At 39.1% G+C, this 21,713-nt stretch overlaps 1 protein-coding gene across 3 annotated transcripts in view; it reads left to right on the top strand.

Moving 5' to 3' along the window:
• Window positions 1-21,713, top strand: part of LOC136746953 (cell adhesion molecule 2) — a 584,452-nt gene that overhangs the window by 399,565 nt on the left and 163,174 nt on the right. For all 3 annotated transcript variants that reach the window (XM_066699859.1, XM_066699862.1, XM_066699860.1), the window contains exon 2: window positions 14,378-14,404. In XM_066699859.1, coding sequence (XP_066555956.1) covers window positions 14,378-14,404 — 27 coding nt within the window. The remainder of the gene's footprint in view (window positions 1-14,377; window positions 14,405-21,713) is intronic.

Below are 21,713 nucleotides of genomic sequence, written 5' to 3'. Positions count from 1 at the left end.
AATGTCCCCCACACCTTTTCTGTTATTCCATTATTTGCAGTTGTCTCTGCAGTTTAGTTGGCAGTGGCTGGAAAGTGTCTCAGGTTAGAGATTTATGCTAATGCAGTGAACTGGAGTGCAATAGTGTCCATAAGTTACTTTTAAATAAAGTCAGACTACATTAGTCCAACTGCCCTTTGGCTGTCAGCATTTAATGCTCAAGAATCTTAGTTTCTTTTCCCAGGAAATCCTACGAAGATTAACTTTGTTACAACTTTTCCTCTTGTCACAGGCCCTAGATTCAGCTGCAGTGAGAACTCAGGATTGAACTCAGGTGCACTGGCAGAAGAGTGAGAATGAGGTCTGTTGATGCCTGTTCGCTAGTAGTTAGTGCCATTGACATTTGATCTTTTTTGAGCGCTTGAGTTTAATAAGAGCTTTTTTTTGCTATACAGTATAACAAATCCAACTTAGAAATGAATCCACACTTCTTATATTGTTTTTAATTCATTGTTAAACGTTGTTGCGAATGGTAAATATGAGAAGGTGCTCTCTCATATTTCATGCTTGTCAAGCACTCCAGTGCACGTCACAGGAGATAACTCCTGTCTGTCTTTCCCCCCTGCAAGTGCTTTTTTTTATGTATGTGTCAACCTGTCATGGTTCCTCCATGAAGCCTAGCTTTTGAAGCCTTGACATATTTACCTCTTATTGCCGCCTGTGGCAAGTTCTACCTCTGCTCTAAACTGCAGTAATGACAATGGATCTTGAGAAGGAAGAAATCAATGAAAACATCACACAACCAGGTCCCTTCTTGTCTAAAGGAAGTGCTTTGTTGGCAATTTGCATTTCTTTAATATGGTGCTGTTCTGATATTTGATATGTTCTGCTACAACTACAACCTTGGTTTCCAGCACTTGATGCCTCTTAAAAGGAGGAGGTCATAGAAATGAGATTATAATCTATGTTCTGCTTTCACCTGAAGTGTGCCAGAGAGACACCATGAGCATTTGGTCTATAGGTTGAAAAAAGGAATTCCTGTATCAATGTGTAAAACTTATTTTAGCTTCACTTTTGGGTAAGCTGATGTTGAAACACTGGACAATGATACACTGGTACTAAATGGACAGCGCACATTGCCCCAGAGGGAGTAGCACTTCAAGTGGTGGATGAAGTGAGAGTCCTGTCCTACCTGTAAAGTGCTTTTCAGATCCTTTGGGAAATGAAATGAAATGAAATTCACTGTATAAATGCAAGCTCCTCTTATTATTAAAAAATAATATTGAAAGCCATGTCTCATACTGGTTAACATTTCAAAAAGATGCTGACTTTCTTGATAAATGTTAGTTTGAGTCTCACTGAGGGATAGAAATACACACCGTCTTGCAGATGTACAGTAAGATAAAGCAGAATCTAAGCAACGGCTGACAGGTCCCCCCTCTCCTGGGAGCAGTCCTTACTCAAAGAAGGATGACCTAGGACATTTGAAGTGTAATTCCTACACTAAGCAGGCATTCCACCTTTTGATAATCAGGATCACAAAAAGACAGGATGCAAAAGAGAGTGCAGGAGACATAAGTAATGAGCTCGAGTCCGATTGTGATGACTGCACATAAAGACAGCCACTATTCACTGATGAACTGGCTCATTTCAGAAATTCCAATATGTATAGCATCATCGGTGCTGTTTTCCAGATTTACAGCTGCTTGTGTTACAGCTTGGCTGGGATGCTGTCATTATCTCAATAGTCCACATAGCATCAGCGTCTCAAAATAGTAATCACCACTATTGGAGATCTTAATTCAGTGGAATGGCTAGTAAGCATAAATTACACAAAGTGGGAAGGAGCTCCCACTGCTGAGATATGATTGCTTTTGTATGTCAGTGTCGATTTTGATCTCTGTTTTAATTGTTCTCTGAAGTTTTGGAAGATTTTTTCCAAATTTGGCAGATTCTCACTGTAGCAGCTGACAAGTAGACGCTGTCACATGGGTCATTGGCAACCACTTGATATGTACAGCAATATTTTATATTTTCCCCCAAACATCTAAGCACTCTACATAGGTGATTTGTGAGTTTCCACAGTTCATTTTGTGTATGTTGTTTTTAATAATGTTTTTTCTGAATGCATTGGATCATTATAAATGCTTTAAAACATTTATTTAGTTATTTTTCTTATGATTATTTATTTATCTTAGGGTATAAAACATACATTTTGCAGAAATCTATATATAGATGTTACAGACACATTTTTGTGATCAGAGACAGTCTGCTGGCTGCTCCACAGCTACAATGTCACATTTGCTTCCTTTCAATTCAATGAATTCAACAGTTTGAATAATCTCATTTCTATGACCTCCTCCTTTTAAGAGGCATCAAGTGCTGGAAACCAAGGTTGTAGTTCCCAAAAGGACACTCTACTCAGTCATGAAATATATTGTATTGTATACATATAATCTATGACAAGCTGTTGTGTCTGAACAATGCCTTCTCCCTTGTCAAGGGGCATGTCAAGGGGCACGGCATCCCCCATTTTATTTTATTCTACCTCTTTTTCACAGTGCACCCCAATGGACAACGCTGCTGTGTACAATACACTGTTGAACTACCACTGTGGAGGTCTGCTTTTCTGAAATAGGGAAACACTCAACCAAACGGAAATGAATTCATGTCTTTTAAATGGAAATGAGCAATTTGGTTTTCTTGCCTTACCACTAAAGTACTGCACACCCACGTAATTACTCGCTCCAGTCGTTTCAACTGTGTAAAACATGCTGTTCGTAGCTGGTAAGGCGCTTTATTTTAAAGCAAATGAACACCCTTGAAATGTTCTAATTCGCAACACCGCCATCCTCTGAACAGGCAGAGACAGGCACGGCTCTGGTAAAACATGCAACAAACGAGAGCACAAACGAACCTAGAAGGCACCCAACATTTATAAATCAAGGGTAAGTGCCAGAAAGCAATATTATAATGAGATTTCTAGCTCATGCACATGAAATTAAGATTGAATGAAAATACACAACAGAGTAGTCCCTCATTGGGAACAAAGATGTTACAGTGGGAGGAAAACGCACAGCTCCAAGCTCCAGAAAATAGCAGAATGAAATGGACTGTCACAACCCAGCATACAGGAAAAAAGGATGACACTCCACACACAACACAGTGACTGCAAATGATGTGGGTATATAACACACAATCAGTCAACATTTCTGAGGCAAACTTCCAATTATTAGAGCATTTAACCTACAGCACCTGTTGCATATTATCCTAAGAACGATCTGGTCCTTCTGGAACGTAGTGAGAAGCATTTTTTTTAAATATCCTGTTGGGGTATTATGCTAATTAGTGTGTATTTGTGTGTTAGAGGAAAACAGCTTTATGTTTGTCTAGATGATATCTGATACACAATTAAAGACTCAAAGAGAGTAAGAGTTTTCAATGAAATGGCCCTATGGTAATATCTTTGAAAAGCAAATAGTGCTTTGAACATGTAAACCCTTGAACTAGAAAGTTAAATGTCTACATCACTGCTGCATGATCTCTACCTTACCCATTTCTCCTGCAGTACTGTGTTTGCTTTTGCTTTTTATTAATTTCCAAGTTTGAATTGCAACACTTTGTAGTAATCCAATGGACCACGCATGTTTCCATTTATTTACTTGTTGAAAGTAATTGGGCTCCTTCCTTGAACATAATGCACAATGATTGTAACAGGAATTTAATGCTCAGATGATGCCCTTCATTGCTTTCTGTGTCTATGCCACCTCGGTTAGAAATTGCATTATCTGCCGCATGAATATACAGCAATTATCAGAGGGATCATTTTACAGAACATATACACTCACCTAAAGGATTATTAGGAACACCTGTTCAATTTCTCATTAATGCAATTATCTAACCAACCAATCACATGGCAGTTGCTTCAATGCATTTAGGGATGTGGTCCTGGTCAAGACAATCTCCTGAACTCCAAACTGAATGTCTGAATGGGAAAGAAAGGTGATTTAAGCAATTTTGAGCAGGCATGGTTGTTGGTGCCAGACGAGCCGGTCTGAGTATTTCACAATCTGCTCAGTTACTGGGATTTTCACGCACAACCATTTCTAGGGTTTACAAAGAATGGTGTGAAAAGGGAAAAACATCCAGTATGCGGCAGTCCTGTGGGCGAAAATGCCTTGTTGATGCTAGTGGTCAGAGGAGAATGGGCCGACTGATTCAAGCTGATAGAAGAGCAACTTTGACTGAAATAACCACTCGTTACAACCGAGGTATGCAGCAAAGCATTTGTGAAGCCACAACACGTACAACCTTGAGGCGGATGGGCTACAACAGCAGAAGACCCCACCGGGTACCACTCATCTCCACTAAAAATAGGAAAAAGAGGCTCCAATTTGCACAAGCTCACCAAAATTGGACAGTTGAAGACTGGAAAAATGTTGCCTGGTCTGATGAGTCTCGATTTCTGTTGAGACATTCAGATGGTAGAGTCAGAATTTGGCGTAAACAGAATGAGAACATGGATCCATCATGCCTTGTTACCACTGTGCAGGCTGGTGGTGGTGGTGTAATGGTGTGGGGGATGTTTTCTTGGCACACTTTAGGCCCCTTAGTGCCAATTGGGCATCGTTTAAATGCCACGGCCTACCTGAGCATTGTTTCTGACCATGTCCATCCCTTTATGACCACCATGTACCCATCCTCTGATGGCTACTTCCAGCAGGATAATGCACCATGTCACAAAGGTCGAATCATTTCAAATTGGTTTCTTGAACATGACATTGAGTTCACTGTACTAAACTGGCCCCCACAGTCACCAGATCTCAACCCAATAGAGCATCTTTGGGATGTGGTGGAACGGGAGCTTCGTGCCCTGGATGTGCATCCCACAAATCTCCATCAACTGCAAGATGCTATCCTATCAATATGGGCCAACATTTCTAAAGAATGCTTTCAGCACCTTGTTGAATCAATGCCACGTAGAATTAAGGCAGTTCTGAAGGCGAAAGGGGGTCAAACACAGTATTAGTATGGTGTTCCTAATAATCCTTTAGGTGAGTGTATGTCTATGTATTATAGGCACACATGATTTCAAAGCAGACACCATCTGTAAATATCAGCAACTTTACCATTGTTCTGTTAAAGAACACTGCATCTTTGATCCCAGAGTATTTTTATGTTTTAATGATTTTTACTTTGATTTGATTTTCTCCAAAGTAAGAGTTCGCCTCTTAAGAACAGAACACTTACATTTATCATATACTGTGTCACCCTTTGTGCTGGTAGCAGATATTATGATCTGGGGTTCAACTGCCAAGACTTGAATGAATACATATGATTGAATGCAAAAAAAGTGTTGTGATTTCAATCAAATGGTACATAATTTCAAAGGCAGCAACCTGCACAGAGATATATTAAAAGGCATAACACTACAATGCATGTTTGCATATACAACTATATAAACACTGTACAGATGCTATAAAGCATTCTTCAGTGAAGGTCATTTGTGATCAAATGTAACAATCCTAAAGTAACTTTTTCAAAAAGTCCCCACATACAAGATGTTTTTGTCTTTCATAATTGAATGCCTTTATTGATAAATACACGACTGACAGAAATCATCAAAGTTCTCAACATTGCCGTTGCTCTGCTCTGGTGTGTTTTTTTGTTTGTTTGGTGTTTTATTTCCCCTGAAGTATACAATCATTAGTCATGTCATGCCACACTATAACAGGGAGTGTTATGTATTTAGTTAAAAACTGGGACAACGATTATTATCTGAACACAAAATTTCAAATCAATCCCCATGCAGAAACATCTCCAGTGTATGCTGATAGAATCCAAATAATGCTCCTCAGTGCAAACAGAACAGTATCAGAAAACATATTATACAGTGAAGGAAAAAAGTATTTGATCCCCTGCTGATTTTGTACGTTTGCCCACTGACAAAGAAATGATCAGTCTATAATTTTAATGGTAGGTGTATTTTAACAGTGAGAGACAGAATAACAACAAACAAATCCTGAAAAACACATTTCAAAAAAGTTATAAATTGATTTGCATGTTAATGAGGGAAATAAGTATTTGACCCCTTCGACTTAGTACTTGGTGGCAAAACCCTTGTTGGCAATCACAGAGGTCAGATGTTTCTTGTAGTTGGCCACCAGGTTTGCACACATCTCAGGAGGGATTTTGTCCCACTCCTCTTTGCAGATCCTCTCCAAGTCATTAAGGTTTTGAGGCTGACGTTTGGAAACTCGAACCTTCAGCTCCCTCCACTGATTTTCTATGGGATTATGGTCTGGAGACTGGCTAGGCCACTCTAGGACCTTAATGTGCTTCTTCTTGAGCCACTCCTTTGTTGCCTTGGCTGTGTGTTTTGGGTCATTGTCATGCTGGAATACCCATCCACGACCCATTTTCAATGCCCTGGCTGAGGGAAGGAGGTTCTCACCCAAGATTTGACGGTACATGGCCCCGTCCATCGTCCCTTTGATGCGGTGCAGTTGTCCTGTCCCCTTAGCAGAAAAACACCCCCAAAGCATAATGTTTCCACCTCCATGTTTGACGGTCGGGATGGTGTTCTTGGGGTCATTCCTCCTCCTCCAAACACGGCGAGTTGAGTTGATGCCAAAGAGCTCGATTTTGGTCTCATCTGACCACAACACTTTCACCCAGTTCTCCTCTGAATCATTCAGATGTTCATTGGCAAACTTCAGACGGGCCTGTACATGTGCTTTCTTGAGCAGGGGGACCTTGCGGGCGCTACAGGATTTCAGTCCTTCACGGCGTATTGTGTTACCAATTGTTTTCTTGGTGACTATGGTCCCAGCTGCCTTGAGATCATTAACAAGATCCTCCCGTGTAGTTCTGGGCTGATTCCTCACCGTTCTCATGATCATTGAAACTCCACGAGGTGAGATCTTGCATGGAGCCCCAGACCGAGGGAGATTGACAGTTATTTTGTGTTTCTTCCATTTGCAAATAATCGCACCAACTGTTGTCACCTTCTCACCAAGGTGCTTGGCGATGGTCTTGTAGCCCATTCCAGCCTTGTGTAGGTCTACAATCTTGTCCCTGACATCCTTGGACAGCTCTTTGGTCTTGGCCATGGTGGAGAGTTTGGAATCTGATTGATTGATTGCTTCTGGCTCCCAGGTGTCTTTTATACAGGTAACGAGCTGAGATTAGCAGCACTCCCTTTAAGAGAGTGCTCCTAATCTCAGCTTGTTACCTGTATAAAAGACACCTGGGAGCCAGAAATCTTGCTGATTGATAGGGGATCAAATACTTATTTCCCTCATTAACATGCAAATCAATTTATAACTATTTTGAAATGCGTTTTTCTGGATTTTGTTGTTGTTATTCTGTCTCTCACTGTTAAAATACACCTACCATAAAAATTATAGACTGATCATTTCTTTGTCAGTGGGCAAATGTACAAAATCAGCAGGGGATCAAATACTTTTTCCCCTCACTGTATATATATTAAATAATAATATTACACTTTTTTTAATATCTGTTTAGGGGAAGAGGTGATGAATCATTTCCCCTACAACGTGTCCCTTATTCCCATTGGCTTGGTGATGTCACGTCATTATGAGCATTTAATGCCTTTATATCCTCTCCTTCTGATTAATTCTATGCATGAGATCTGAAATCTCCTGAAATGTAATATGGTTTCAAATTTCCATCTCATTGTGGCAGACCTTGCGCAGGAAAGGAGAATTAATAATCAAACAGTCTCACTTACATTGCTTCCCTTAACCAATGGTTTTGAAATTAAATTGTGTTGAAGGGCACATTTTGTGGAGCCAATGAATTCCTGGAAAATCTGTGTTACATATAATCTCCACCAAGTCAGTTATTGGTCATTCAGTTATTTCCAAACTTTACTTCCTCCTGTGTACCTGCCAGTGAAGACAGCCTTCACTCGGGCATGGATTAAAACATTTAAAACTTAAAAATACAGTAGTATGCAAGCCATTCACTAGTGCGTATCAAGGCTATAACTGGCTGCCACTTGGATTCTGCATACAATTGGCACAGTTGGCCAAGCGCTCCTGAGATTGGGTGAACTCAAAGCAGGTCAGGGTTCCCTCAGCTTGCTAGTCTACGAAGCTGTGGAGTAATTTGAGAGAGCTGGTTTAATCGTAGCTACAATGCCTTTACTCTGCAGTTTGTGTTGTGCACTTGCCTGCTAAGTGCCTGACTCTTCCATTTACTTTGGTCATTTACAAGATTCTATTGTCCACCCAAGTATTCCAATATTCAGATATTTGAGCCTTTGTCTTCGTCTTGTCTGTTGTTACTGAATTTGATATATCTTCCTTACTTCTCACAGTGGGCTAAAGAAAGAAGTCTCTTAAATGTGTGCATTTCAACAGATGTTGAAGCTTTCCTTTCTCTCTTCGAATGAGTCATAGCAGTGAACACATTGATTAGCTAATGATTCCAAATAAGAAGGATATAAAACAAAACCTATTTAGCCATTTCTAATTAAAATAATACAGAGCATGTGTGTCCTTATTCTTAGCTATAATTTGTTTTTTTTCTTACATATATTGGTTCACTTGGTGTGCTTTACAAGTAGGTGGTTAGTGTTTATTCGCTGAAAACAAAAACAAACAGAATAACCAATCAAACCCTATCAAAAGCATTCATGCAATGCCATGTTGGATCTTCTCATTTTGATTCAGGGGAGTTGATCTGCTGATAAATAAGGGCAGTTTTCATGCAAAGAAATGATATGGGGAAGCAGTGAGAGAGAGAGAAAGTATATTTTGTTTGTGTGTATGTGTGTGATTTTTTTGGGTGCAAGTTTATTATTGAGCATTTTGCTTTCACACTCTTGTTCCTAAGCCCTGTAGACTTCTATTATCCCTCAGGCCATATGTATTTTTAAATACTTCTCTATTTGCACACATGTACTATTTTTATTACAGTAATTATTATATTGTCTATAAATTAATTTTGGAAAAGGACTGAGCAGCAGATCCAGCTAAAATAAATGGAGCCAAAATCCATCTCTCTGTTAGGTGTAATTCTATGTTGCATCTTTCTATTTTTTACTCCAACGAGTTCAAGAAATGCTCTCTCTCTCACACATCTCAAAATGCCATCAATTATGCAGGAGCACTGAATTATTTACATTACTAGCCACAGGTGAAGGGACACTACTAAGTTCTCAGGATGACATATATCATGCCATGTCACTTAGAGCACACAGAGACATTCACTTTGCTTTTCCACGCTCCCTCTTGACTTGGGGGATGGTGAAAATGGAAGCCAGCAATCATATGCTTTCTTCAATTATGGCCCGTTCATTGTATTTTTCATTTAGGTTTTGCATTCTGACAGTTTTCTTAACTCAACCAATATACACTCACCTAAAGGATTATTAGAAACACCTGTTCAATTTCTCATTAATGCAATTATCTAACCAACCAATCACATGGCAGTTGCTTCAATGCATTTAGGGGTGTGGTCCTGGTCAAGACAATCTCCTGAACTCCAAACTGAATGTCTGAATGGGAAAGAAAGGTGATTTAAGACATTTTGAGCGTGGCATGGTTGTTGGTGCCAGACGGGCTGGTCTGAGTATTTCACAATCTGCTCAGTTACTGGGATTTTCACGCACAACCAATTCTAGGGTTTACAAAGAATGGTGTGAAAAGGGAAAAACATCCAGTATGCGGCAGTCCTGTGGGCGAAAATGCCTTGTTGATGCTAGAGGTCAGAGGAGAATGGGCCGACTGATTCAAGCTGATAGAAGAACAACTTTGACTGAAATAACCACTCGTTACAACCGAGGTATGCAGCAAAGCATTTTTGAAGCCACAACACGTACAACCTTGAGGCGGATGGGCTACAACATCAGAAGACCCCACCGGGTACCACTCATCTCCACTACAAATAGGAAAAAGAGGCTACAATTTGCACAAGCTCACCAAAATTGGACAGTTGAAGACTGGAAAAATGTTGCCTGGTCTGATGAGTCTCGATTTCTGTTGAGACATTCAGATGGTAGAGTCAGAATTTGGCGTAAACAGAATGAGAACATGGATCCATCATGCCTTGTTACCACTGTGCAGGCTGGTGGTGGTGGTGTAATGGTGTGGGGGATGTTTTCTTGGCACACTTTAGGCCCCTTAGTGCCAATTGGGCATCGTTTAAATGCCACGGCCTACCTGAGCATTGTTTCTGACCATGTCCATCCCTTTATGACCACCATGTACCCATCCTCTGATGGCTACTTCCAGCAGGATAATGCACCATGTCACAAAGGTCGAATCATTTCAAATTGGTTTCTTGAACATGACAATGAGTTCACTGTACTAAACTGGCCCCCACAGTCACCAGATCTCAACCCAATAGAGCATCTTTGGGATGTGGTGGAACGGGAGCTTCGTGCCCTGGATGTGCATCCCACAAACCTCCATCAACTGCAAGATGCTATCCTATCAATATGGGCCAACATTTCTAAAGAATGTTTTCAGCACCTTGTTGAATCAATGCCACGTAGAATTAAGGCAGTTCTGAAGGCGAAAGGGGGTCAAACACAGTATTAGTATGGTGTTCCTAATAATCCTTTAGGTGAGTGTACATCTTTAGTGAAATTTATGTCCCTTGTATGTTTTAAGGTTCAGTGTTTAACTCTAATGTCTAGGAAACCTATTGTCTAGCATGGTGCTGTCGATGAGAGACAAATAGGTGTTCAAGTTATTGTAGAGTCTTGTATTGTATAGTATAGCAGCATTACTCTTTCTTATAGAGGTCTAGTAATGTATTTAGCAGGGCTCCAATAAATTAACCATTCTCCTTTCTCATGTTTTGCTACAGCTGTGGTACTAATATACCTGTAACTTTTCTTTCCATACAGTAGTTAAAATCCGGACAGTTTGTTTGTTTTTTGAAGTAGACGTTTGAAGGTTATCATAATTAATAGTTCAGAAACATCTTGTAATATGGGTGGGTGAGTAGGAAGAGCCCTAGTGTGGTCTTTGACCTCTTCTACAAAAGTGATTGGCCTCAATTTTAATTATACCTAAAATGATAAAATTGCAGCAGAAGCCAGGCAAGGGTCACAAGCAACAACACACTTATTCTATTTCTGATTCTGAAATACCAGCTAAAGAGCACTCTTGACTTCAACCTTTAATAAATTAATAAATAAACATGTCAATAAATAAAGAATTGGAGTATGGACATTAATACACTGAGGTATATTGTCTTTCATTTTCAAAATGTTGAAAGTTGTGTGGTCAAGTGGATTTCTGGGAAAAAAAAAAATAATAATAATTTGCATTTTATTTTCATTATGGTTTGAAAAACAAAAGCAAACCAGGAATAAGGTTCTTTTGGGTAATAAATCTATGATAACTGAAAACCCGGCTTAGTGACTGAAGGCTTTGTCACCAACCGCTATCAGGGGAACTGAGGAACACTGGAAGCAGGCCTGCAGTGCCATCTCAATCAGCACTGAGGTGCAGAATAATTTTACTGGTGAATAATAAGGTGTCTTTCAACTCTTCTATAAGACACAATTTAGCCAGTGAAAGCATCCCACTTCATGGGTCACAGGCATGGTGGATGTTGTCCATATTTTTCATAGACTGTAGTCTGCATAGGTGCTGTTAATTTATAAAGATCAATTGTTGTCTCAGATCTGGACCAGTGAGACTCATTGTAGCACCCACTTGAGCACTAATGTAACTGAACACTGTTGCATTGGAATTGATCACTGGTAAGTCAAGTTATGCTCTCTCAAGGCTACATAACTTGTTTTAACTGTATTGGCAACAGGAGCGTCAGTCGGCCCAAGCCAAGCTGACAGTTCCTGTCTGGGTTTTCCACAAGAAAAATATATTCTCCCTCCTTTTTCTCCTGTGATGGAACAGATGTGTGAGCCTGGCCTGTTTACCTTTGCCACCTCATGGCTAATACTTCCTCCATGGTGCTTTCAAATAAAACCCAAAACAAAGCTGAAGGCTGGGCTGTGAGTTTTAGATTTTTTGGTTTTTGAAGGAAAAACATTTCCTTTCATTACTGGCTAATATCGGCTGGAAGGGAGGCAGCTTCAGGAGCGCTGCAGAGTTCTTGTTTAAGAAAAGGTTGAGAGTGCAGGATCTGACTGCTCTGGGGCAGTCTGGATTTTTATCTGCTCTGCAATATGTAGCAGACACATGATGGTAGGTTAAACAAATCACCATGGGGACCAACACATGCAGTTAAGTCCCATGGCTGTTGCTTCGGAGCAGAAAGGGGCTGCCAGAAATATAAATGCATTCAGGCTTACAGTATAGAGCTGTAGCCCTGGAAACCTTAGACTGGGAAACACATCTAATTGAAGGTCAAGAGCCACACTGAAACCGAGAGACTGGGGGGTCTATTTAAACTAAAACAAAGTTGGCAGTATCTTCTGTAAGGTCTAGAGCAGGCTTCAGCACATATATTATGCTCTGGGTTATGTGTCATCTACAAACAGCAGGAGAGCAGGCGGATCAAGAAAGTCAATTATTTCCTAAAAATGCAGTTATTACTTGAGGAAAACTGCTGGTCACGTTTGCATTTATTGACGTCCGACGTCTGTCCATAGCAAATCATATTTAGCAACATAATTGGGGCTACACAAAATAAATGCAAAACATAAATACTGTGTAGCATAATGCAGGTATACACATACACATATGTTCATTTTCTTTGCTTGTTTTGACATGGAAAAAATTAATAAAGAGCATGGTTAAGGTTCCTGGAAGGGTTAATGTACTGTGTGTGCTGAGAGCGTCTAATTAATACATTGGTTTGCCTCTAACAAGAGTTAAAAAGCTCTCAGAAGATTACATTCTTATTGCACATTGTGACTTTGGTCAACACTATTAGATTAGGAACAAGTGATGAAGTCAGAGATTAATAAAGTTTATGTAAACAGAGGTAGAAGTTCAACCAGTGTCAAATATAGTGCATTCTCAGTGTTACTGTCTATTCGTTTACTGCTGTATGCTGTGTGGCGGCTGACATAGACTTTATTCTGTGGCCTTGATCTACAGATAGAACACATTTGTTCTGGACTATATGTATATATATAAGATATGCAGTGCCTTGCAAAAGTATTCAGATCCTCACATTTTTCAGATTCTGTTTCTTAAAAGCTTGCAGTCATGACAGTTTTAAATAGGAATGAATATGTGTTATATACACAACATGTTCCATGCATTCAAAGCAAAAACAATAAGAAGTAAATCAATAATGAATAAGAAATAAAAATGGAAAAGTCATGATTGCATAATCACGCTGCAAAAGGTGCTTCCATGAAATATTTAGTTGATGGGTATACTTATGTAATCAACATAATTGTATTTTTCTCTTTAGTTTTTGCTGACATTTCTTGCAACTTGCCTTACCCTTAAAAGTCTTCAGTTTTAACATTTTGAATAAAATATTAAGTTACAAAACAATGTGTATGCATCATCTTGTAATTACACAAAATGGGACACCATATGAAGGGTCTGAATATTTTTGCAAAGCACTAGAATGTTTCAAGGAAAAAAGTAGCTTATTTTTTTAGTAGACTTTATATTTTGGGATTTTAAAAACTGAATGAATATATAGCCATCAGTGCAACCTTGCAAAATTATATTTGCTTTACTCCTAATCAATACCAATTCCAAAGGTAAAGGCAAATATTTGCACTAAACTTGAAGTTAATGAATATACATAGGTCAATTTGGGAACATTTAAAAACAGACTGTATAGGATCCTTGGATCACTTAGTTATTAATGGACACCAAATGAGCACAATGGGTCAAATGGCCTCCTCTCAGTTGAACACTTTCTTATGTTCTTATAATGTCTACACTCCCTCACTCCCCATTAGCAGTTTTCACATTAAAAAAAAGACTTTGACAATTACATTTCTCTGTTTATTTATTTAGTTAGTTAGTCATTCTTGCTCTATAACAGTTACCCTGGTATCTGGGGGAGTGGCAGGGGTAAATAAAAATACTTGTAGAGGCTGCTTGCTATATGTTAAACCCAGCTTTGGTGCTGACCAGATGTGGAGAGAAATAATGTCACCTGCTAATCTTCTTGATGAAATTAAAATAAATAAAATCCACTGAAAGAGAAGAGAAGGACGTTTCAACATAACTTTTCTGCAGAGTTTATATACAAGGTCAGGCATCGGAATGTAAGTCAAAATCAGTCTGTCACAATTCATGGGGACAAGATAGTACATCTGTGAATTAATTGAACAAATTAGATCAGAATGCTGCTTTTGTACGAGATTGGAATCGGCACTGATGCCATTCCTCTCCATTCTTTGCCTAGTCAAAGCCTGTCTAATCTATCGTTGTCTCTTCTCTCCCTCTCTCTCTCCCTCTTTCCCCTGTGCTTCCAGCGGCTGCGACAAAAAATAAAGTGAAAGGTGAGTTATCACTTCCGTCTCTCGAGCGCATGATTTATGGCAGACACAATTCCCAATAAACAGTGCCCAGATAGCACTTTATCTCATATTCAAGAGGCTTGCATTAACATATACTCTGCGATGTGGACCCAAGAGTTTGAAATCCTGATAAATGGACTTTTGGGGTATCCATTTTACAGTGAAGTAGAGGGCTGGCTGTATCTTTGTTGGTGAGTTTAAAAGATTAACATTATTAGGAATGTGTCACTTTAAAGAGGTTATTGACATGGTTTTCCATCTAGGCCTCTAGTCTCAGCAGTTGTCCTTTTTTTTAACGTAAATTAATTTGTATCTTTATCAGTCACTTTTATGTTGCAGAAGACTGTCAAGATTAAAAAGAGGCAAAAAGAGACACACACTAGCAGCATCCGATTGCCTTTTATAAATGTATTGGACGTGGGGCTCTCGGGTATTTTTAATCAGGTGGAATTTTGAAAGTGGAGTTTATAAGTGAATCCCAAAGCCAGGGGGTTACAGGTCCTCATATCCTGCTTTGTGACCAATGAGGTTAAGGGCCAAACCTTCATTCTCAGCTGAATCCTTTGTCAGTTTTGCTGACTGGGATGACTTGTGACTTATTTTATCTATCTTACACACACTCTAATAGATATGTGTGTTTGGGTTTTTAGACAGGATGTTTTCAGCTTTGTTGTCACCATATAAAACATTTTTATTTTATTATTTTAACTGAATTTCATAGTTCATAGAAGCAAAATTGATTTTTAGCATCATGAAATGTTGGCCGATAAGGTAAATGTAATGAAATCCTAGATAACAGTTTCCTTCTTACTGTGGTTCATGATGTGCGAAGTTAAGTGGTGTCAAGATAGTTTAGGCTCAGATATTGATCATTTTCCATTCATTAGACAATCTCTTGCTTTTCCCGACTAATATTTTTTTTTATGAGTTTTTTACTTTGCTTTGTCACTCCCCTGAATGTAGATTGAACATGACAAGGTCATCTTAACAGTTGGTAATAAGTGTAAAGATTATATTATAAAGCTTTACTGCACGATTACTCATTGGTGTTGGTCATGCTGTTGTCAAGAAGAATCATGAGATGTCATTTTTTATGGAAGATTTTATTACCTTGTATTTCACTTACCTCTAATATATGCATTTTTAAGAGTGTCTCTTAAAAGGTTACTTATTGAATATGATATGAGACATTAATTAGGGAACCCTATTTAAGCTTGTCTTTGTAGTTACAAAGGTAGTTTTATTTTGGAGTTGAGTGTCTATATCTAGAAAATTACCTTCCTTTCACATAGATTCATCCCCCACAGGATAGTCAGTAAACTTGTATCTGTTAAATTCCCACTTCTGTGCTAGTTTCTAGGGCTATTGATTTGTTACTTGTGGGATTTATTTTTCCTGCTTTAAAGTTTGTTCGATTTGCCTCTTTTTTGTGAACTGTTATTCCACATTTTTATAAAATAACATTATAAGCTACTGGGAAAAAACAAACAGAAAACATGGTATATCTGTTTGGCTTACACATAATGAAATCATAGTCAATACCAACATTTTCTTTTCATTCTTTCTAACAAAGGACATTTACACACCATCAAATACAGCAAACAAATAAGCAGGAACTATATGAAGATACGAGGTACTCTACAGTAACCGAACACACAGTAACCGGCAGACACACTGAACACACACCTGAATGGCACACCTTGTCATCCGAGGATTAACCAATTTGACCAGGGGTTTTTAATGGCTTAAGTACCAGGGACGAATTAAACACATTTCCAAAGGCTGCAAATGAAATATTACAGGTATTCGAATAATCAAAATAATATAAGACATGCTCTGTAAAATACTTTTAAATAAGGTTATGTATGGTTAATTGATAAAATAATTAAGTCATTGAGTGCTCCAGTTGGAACAAAAACAAGAACATACTCTGGACCTGCCAGGAACTGGGTTTGAGACCCCTGAGTTGGACAGTAGGGCAAGGACAATATTGTTATTTCTCCCAGCATGTGTTTCTTTAGCTCCATTGTTGTCCAGTGAGTTGAGATTTCTAATGGTGCTAGACTAGCATCACTGAGCCCAATTAAGCACTCTCCAGGATAGTGTGTGGCACAGCCCAGATTTGAACTGGAAACCTCTAGACACCTGCATACATCCTGAACCTCTCTTCAGACCTGTCCAGAATTTAAAAAAATGAACCCATTATTACTAATATAGCCTGTCTGCTGCCCGAATATCCCAGGGCACCAAGCAGAACCATAGAGCGGTAGGGTGTTTGAGACATAAGGTTGCCAGTTACTGTTTAACACTGTAATCTTACTTTTGATACAAAGCAATGACACAATCTGTGAAAGTTATAGTACTGTAGTGCTGACAGACATCTGAATAAATGAGCAGGATGCCTGTATTTATGCCTCTGAGGTGTTCTTGCTGAGAACCTATGTGACAGTATTAAGGGTAAAACTGTTACAATATGTTAACACCAAGATTTGGGTCACACTTGGGGACCAAGTCGTTTTTCCACTTACTACAGTGAATTTGTAGACATAATCCATCAAACACTGTAACCCAGACTCTAAACTTATCATGATGTTGCTGAAAGGCATACATTTCAATCGTGCTGTGGATGACAGGGAGTTGACAGAAAGAACATTAATATACATGAATGGCTGTGAACTTTCCAATGTAGAATGTTTTTTAATTAGACATTGTAATATATATATATATATATATATATATATATATATATATATAGGCAATGGAGACATTTCAAAGCATATTGCAGTACGGATACCTTTCAATAAAAGTGTTTTAGTTTTTTTACACATGCACGTGTGTATATGCATCAGCCTGCCAGATTGTCTTGTCTACTGCACATAAACCACAAAACAGAACAACAGATCTTGTTATTAGAAGCACTACATTAAACAGTAGCAAAATAATAAAAAAATAAGCTTCTACTTCACATATGTAAAAATATGTCAGCTAGAGGCTTCTTTCTTTTCCCCCCTAAATAATGTATGAAGATATTCCTGTAGACTTCCTTCTAATGCAGTGTGCGAAAGCTTATGTCAAAACAATTAGGACACATCGAACAGCATGTGAGCCAAATGAGATCTGCTCTGCAGATGGGGTAGGGGTAGATTCAGTTCAAAACAACAAAACCACAGAACAGAATTGACCATTGGGAATTAAGACTAGAATATAGTATGGTTGGGCATAAGCATATCCTCTTAGAGGTGGACAGAGGCTGGAGAATACCTAGTGGTATCTTACAAGCAATGAGATGTATCTTCAATGCTGGAGAAATTACTCTAAAGCTCAGATTGGGACTTAATATAGACAAAGTCTTAAAGAGTATTTTAAAGTTCAACCCTCATAGGCACAATATGAAGCCTGACCTTGACAGAGTTAGGTAAAAATCCAAATATATGGATGTCTCACATGGTACATGCTGATTTGGGTCCTTTAGTATTAGACCTCTGCAAAAGGCCTGGAATATGGTTGAAAAGTAAATCTTCATGGAAACACTGTTTCACAACAGGCAGAGATGGAGCTCACACTCTTTTAGCAACCGTGTGTGTCATGTTTGCCTCACTGAACTGGATAGTCTAAAATAACATGGCACTTAGCATCAATACACCAACACATAAGCCAGCAGTGGTGAATAATGGATAATGGCAAAGTAATATCACTATTGTGTACGATGAATGATTGCTGACTACTCACTTGTTCCCCAGAACTGAAGGAGACTGCAACAATCCTGACTCCATTACTGACTTGCAAATGTAATTCGCTTGCCATTCCCATTTGCCTTTACATCATAATTTTCATAATTTGATGTACTTTCCAGAAAATCCACAATGCTCCTTTGCTCTAATGAGAAATTATGCTTTGTAAACCACCAGGTCAAGCTGGTCTTTCCTGAGTTCTTTCACTATGTAATGAATATATTGACATAATGCCAGGCTAGATTTATGTTGATGACCACAGATTCTGAACAGCTCCGCAGCAAAGCATCTCTAATAAGAAAGCGAAGGTGCCCCCGAACATAGTTTTATTATCCTATTTTTGTCTCATTGATTCCTCAGACATCCCTTATTAAAGAAAGGGACTGCGGTGGGAATAGCTGAAGGAGATATAATAAGAAAGGACACGTCTGTAAACAGTTCTGCTGGGCAGAGGGATGTGTCTGGGAAACGCTTAAAAATAATAATATATTAAAAAAGAAAAGAAGCTTTAGCTAAATATTGATTTACTAGAACTGCTGGATGTGGAAGCAAGACATTATGGGGAAAATGGACAGACTTCTTCATGGATGAGAAAAACAGCTGTTTCTTTTTTTTTTAAGAGCAGTGTGTTGTGAATTATAGTACCTTGCAAGTTCACATGCCGGCGGTGTCTCTGTTTCCTACTAAGGGGAAGATATGTTTGTCTGTTGCCTGACTAAGGCCAACTTCCTTGCCTGCTTTAAATAGGCTTCCGACAGGATCAGTGTTTTTCTTTCAGAAATATTTTACTTTTGCTGCCCTTGACAAATATCCGGTAGGGGGGTGACAATGTAAACTGCAGATAACAAGAATGACAGAGTGAGGCCTGGGGTAGAGCCTGCTAGGACTTTCAAGTGGAAGTAGCAATGAAAATTGAACCACTGGGCCCTTCAGGTCCCTGAGTGACAGTACAGAGCGGCTAATGAGGAGGAGAGGGAAATGGCCGAGGTATTTAAGACACGGGAATCGGATTTAGCTGGGGAGGCAGAGCTTTCGCTGAGGTGACAAAATCAGGAAACAAGCTGCGTTTCCTCCCACCTTGGCGGCTATCACGCTGTGCCCACACACTGCCTCAGCTCTTCTTCAAATGGTGCTCTCTCTCAGCAGAAGTTTTGATGATACTTAACAGATAACGGATGGCCACCAGGAGGACGGAGGGAAATGATCTCCTGTGGTGCAAAATCTTCTGAGTTTCCAGTTTCCTGCCTGTGCGGTTTATTCTGCTGTTTATCTTATGTCACTAAGAGTCCCAGCGTATTTGTTCCTGCTCTTAACTGTACTGCCAGTCACACAAGAGCCAGGAAAAGTAAAGTAAGGAAAATGGTGCTGCGGAGGTGCTATTGTCCAAAAGCCCCCTGCACATGTCAATGGGGATTGCACAGTCTGATGGTTGTTTGACTAAATAATTCAGCATCATAAGGGGGATAATTGATGTCTAAGCTCACTTTCTTCATTAAACAATGTATTCCAAATAACCCGAGTTTATATATGAGATGGCATTCTGATTAACATTCCTCAGGTGAATTTGAAAAGCTGCAGGGTTTGCGGTGGGAAGAATCAAGCTGTAAATCTCGCCACTAACGCGAGGCAGATTTAAAAAATAATTGTGTAATCAACCCACACCTCTCCTGGCATATTATTAAATATCTCCTTATAGCGATGGAGACTTACAGACATTTTCTAATTGATGCATTTAGAGGTGAAACTTAACTACAGGAGACTGACATTTAATTTAAAATAATTAAATAAATCAAATTAATTACTCCGATAGAACGGAAGGCAGAGGAGTATTTGTCTTCGCTACCACCTACTTCATTATTATTAATGAATTAATAAACCAAAGTGACACATATTCCACAAATACTGTTTGCTTGTTCAGCACCTGTGTTCTGAAAGTAATCTGCCAGTGTTATGTATTAAACTAACATTACTGGACTACATAGAGTGTTTAAATCAGTTAATTGATCTTATGACATACATCTTTCATCACAGAGCAGGAGACAATAATAGGATCTTTCATCGATGCCCTCAGTCAACTTTACAGCGGCACAGCCTCTCTAAGACAATTCCAGTGATAGGTTACTGCAATAATGCACTTTTAAATAGAGAGTACATTTCTGGAGCTGTATAGCAAAAATAACATTGATACAAAACATTTTTGCATTTGCAGTTTCGTGGTACATTTTAGTTGTACAACATCCTTTTATGTCAATAATAATTGTAGAATTGCTCAGTACTCAACTATTCCTAGTTGTACTTTTGAATTGGATGTACTGGTATTAAAATACATATTTTTAAAAACATAATAAACAAATAAATGCTTTTTAAATACACTAGTGTATAATGTGAAGATCAGTTGAGTACTTTGAATGGTTTTCAAGAAGCCTAGCCATTTGTTATGGAGCATTTAATTATAAACAGTACTGTGCAAAAGTTTTAGGCAGGTGTGAAAATGCTGTAAAGTAAGGATGCTTTCAAAAATAGACATGTTAATAGATTATATTTATCGATTAACTAAATCCAAAGTGAGTGAACAGAAGAAAAATCTAAATCAAATCCATATTTGGTGTGACCACCCTTTGCCTTCAAAACAGCATAAATTCTTCTAGGTACACTTGCACAAAGTCAGGGATTTTGTAGGCGTATGATTAAACAATTATACCAAACAGGTGCTAATGATCATCAGTTCAATATGCAGGTTGAAACACAATCATTAACTGAAACAGAAACAGCTGTGTAGGAGGAATAAAACTGGGTGAGGAACAGCCAAACTCAGCTAACAAAGTGAGGCTGCTGAAGACAGTTTACTGTCAAAAGTCATACACCATGGTAAGACTGAGCACAGCAACAAGACTCAAGGTAGTTATATTGCATCAGCAAGGTCTCTCCCAGGCAGAAATTTCAAGGCAGACAGGGGTTTCCAGTTGTGCTGTCCAAGCTCTTTTGAAGAAGCACAAAGAAACGGGCAACGTTGAGGGCCATAGACGGAGTGGTCAGCTAAGGAAACTTACTGCAGCAGATGAAAGACAATCGTGCTTACTTCCCTTCGCAATCAGAAGATGTCCAGCAGTGCCATCAGCTCAGAATTGGCAGAAAACAGTGGGACCCTGGTACACCCATCTACTTTCCGGAGAAGTCTGGTCAGAAGTAGCCTTCATGGAAGACTTGCGGCCAAAAAGCCATACCTCCAACGTGGCAACAAGGCCAAGCGACTCAACTATGCACAAAAACACAGGAACTGGGGTGCAGAAAAATGGCAGCAGGTGCTCTGGACTGATGAGTCAAAATTTGAAACATTTGTCTGTAGCAGACGACAGTTTGTTCTCTGAAGGGCTGGAGAGCGGTACATGAAAGAGTGTCTGCAGGCAACAGTGAAGCATGGTGGAGGTTCCTTGCAAGTTTGGGGCTGCATTTCTGCAAATGGAGTTGGGGATTTGGTCAGAATTAATGGTCTCCTCAATGCTGAGAAGTACAGGCAGATGCTTATCCATCATACAATACCATCAGGGGGGGATCTGATT

The sequence above is a fragment of the Amia ocellicauda genome, chromosome 3 (genome assembly GCF_036373705.1).
Source record: "Amia ocellicauda isolate fAmiCal2 chromosome 3, fAmiCal2.hap1, whole genome shotgun sequence".
In the NCBI taxonomy this organism is placed as follows: Eukaryota; Metazoa; Chordata; class Actinopteri; order Amiiformes; family Amiidae; genus Amia; species Amia ocellicauda.
Note: the sequence above shows the minus strand (reverse complement) of the source record. Positions and strands in the feature narration are given on the sequence as shown.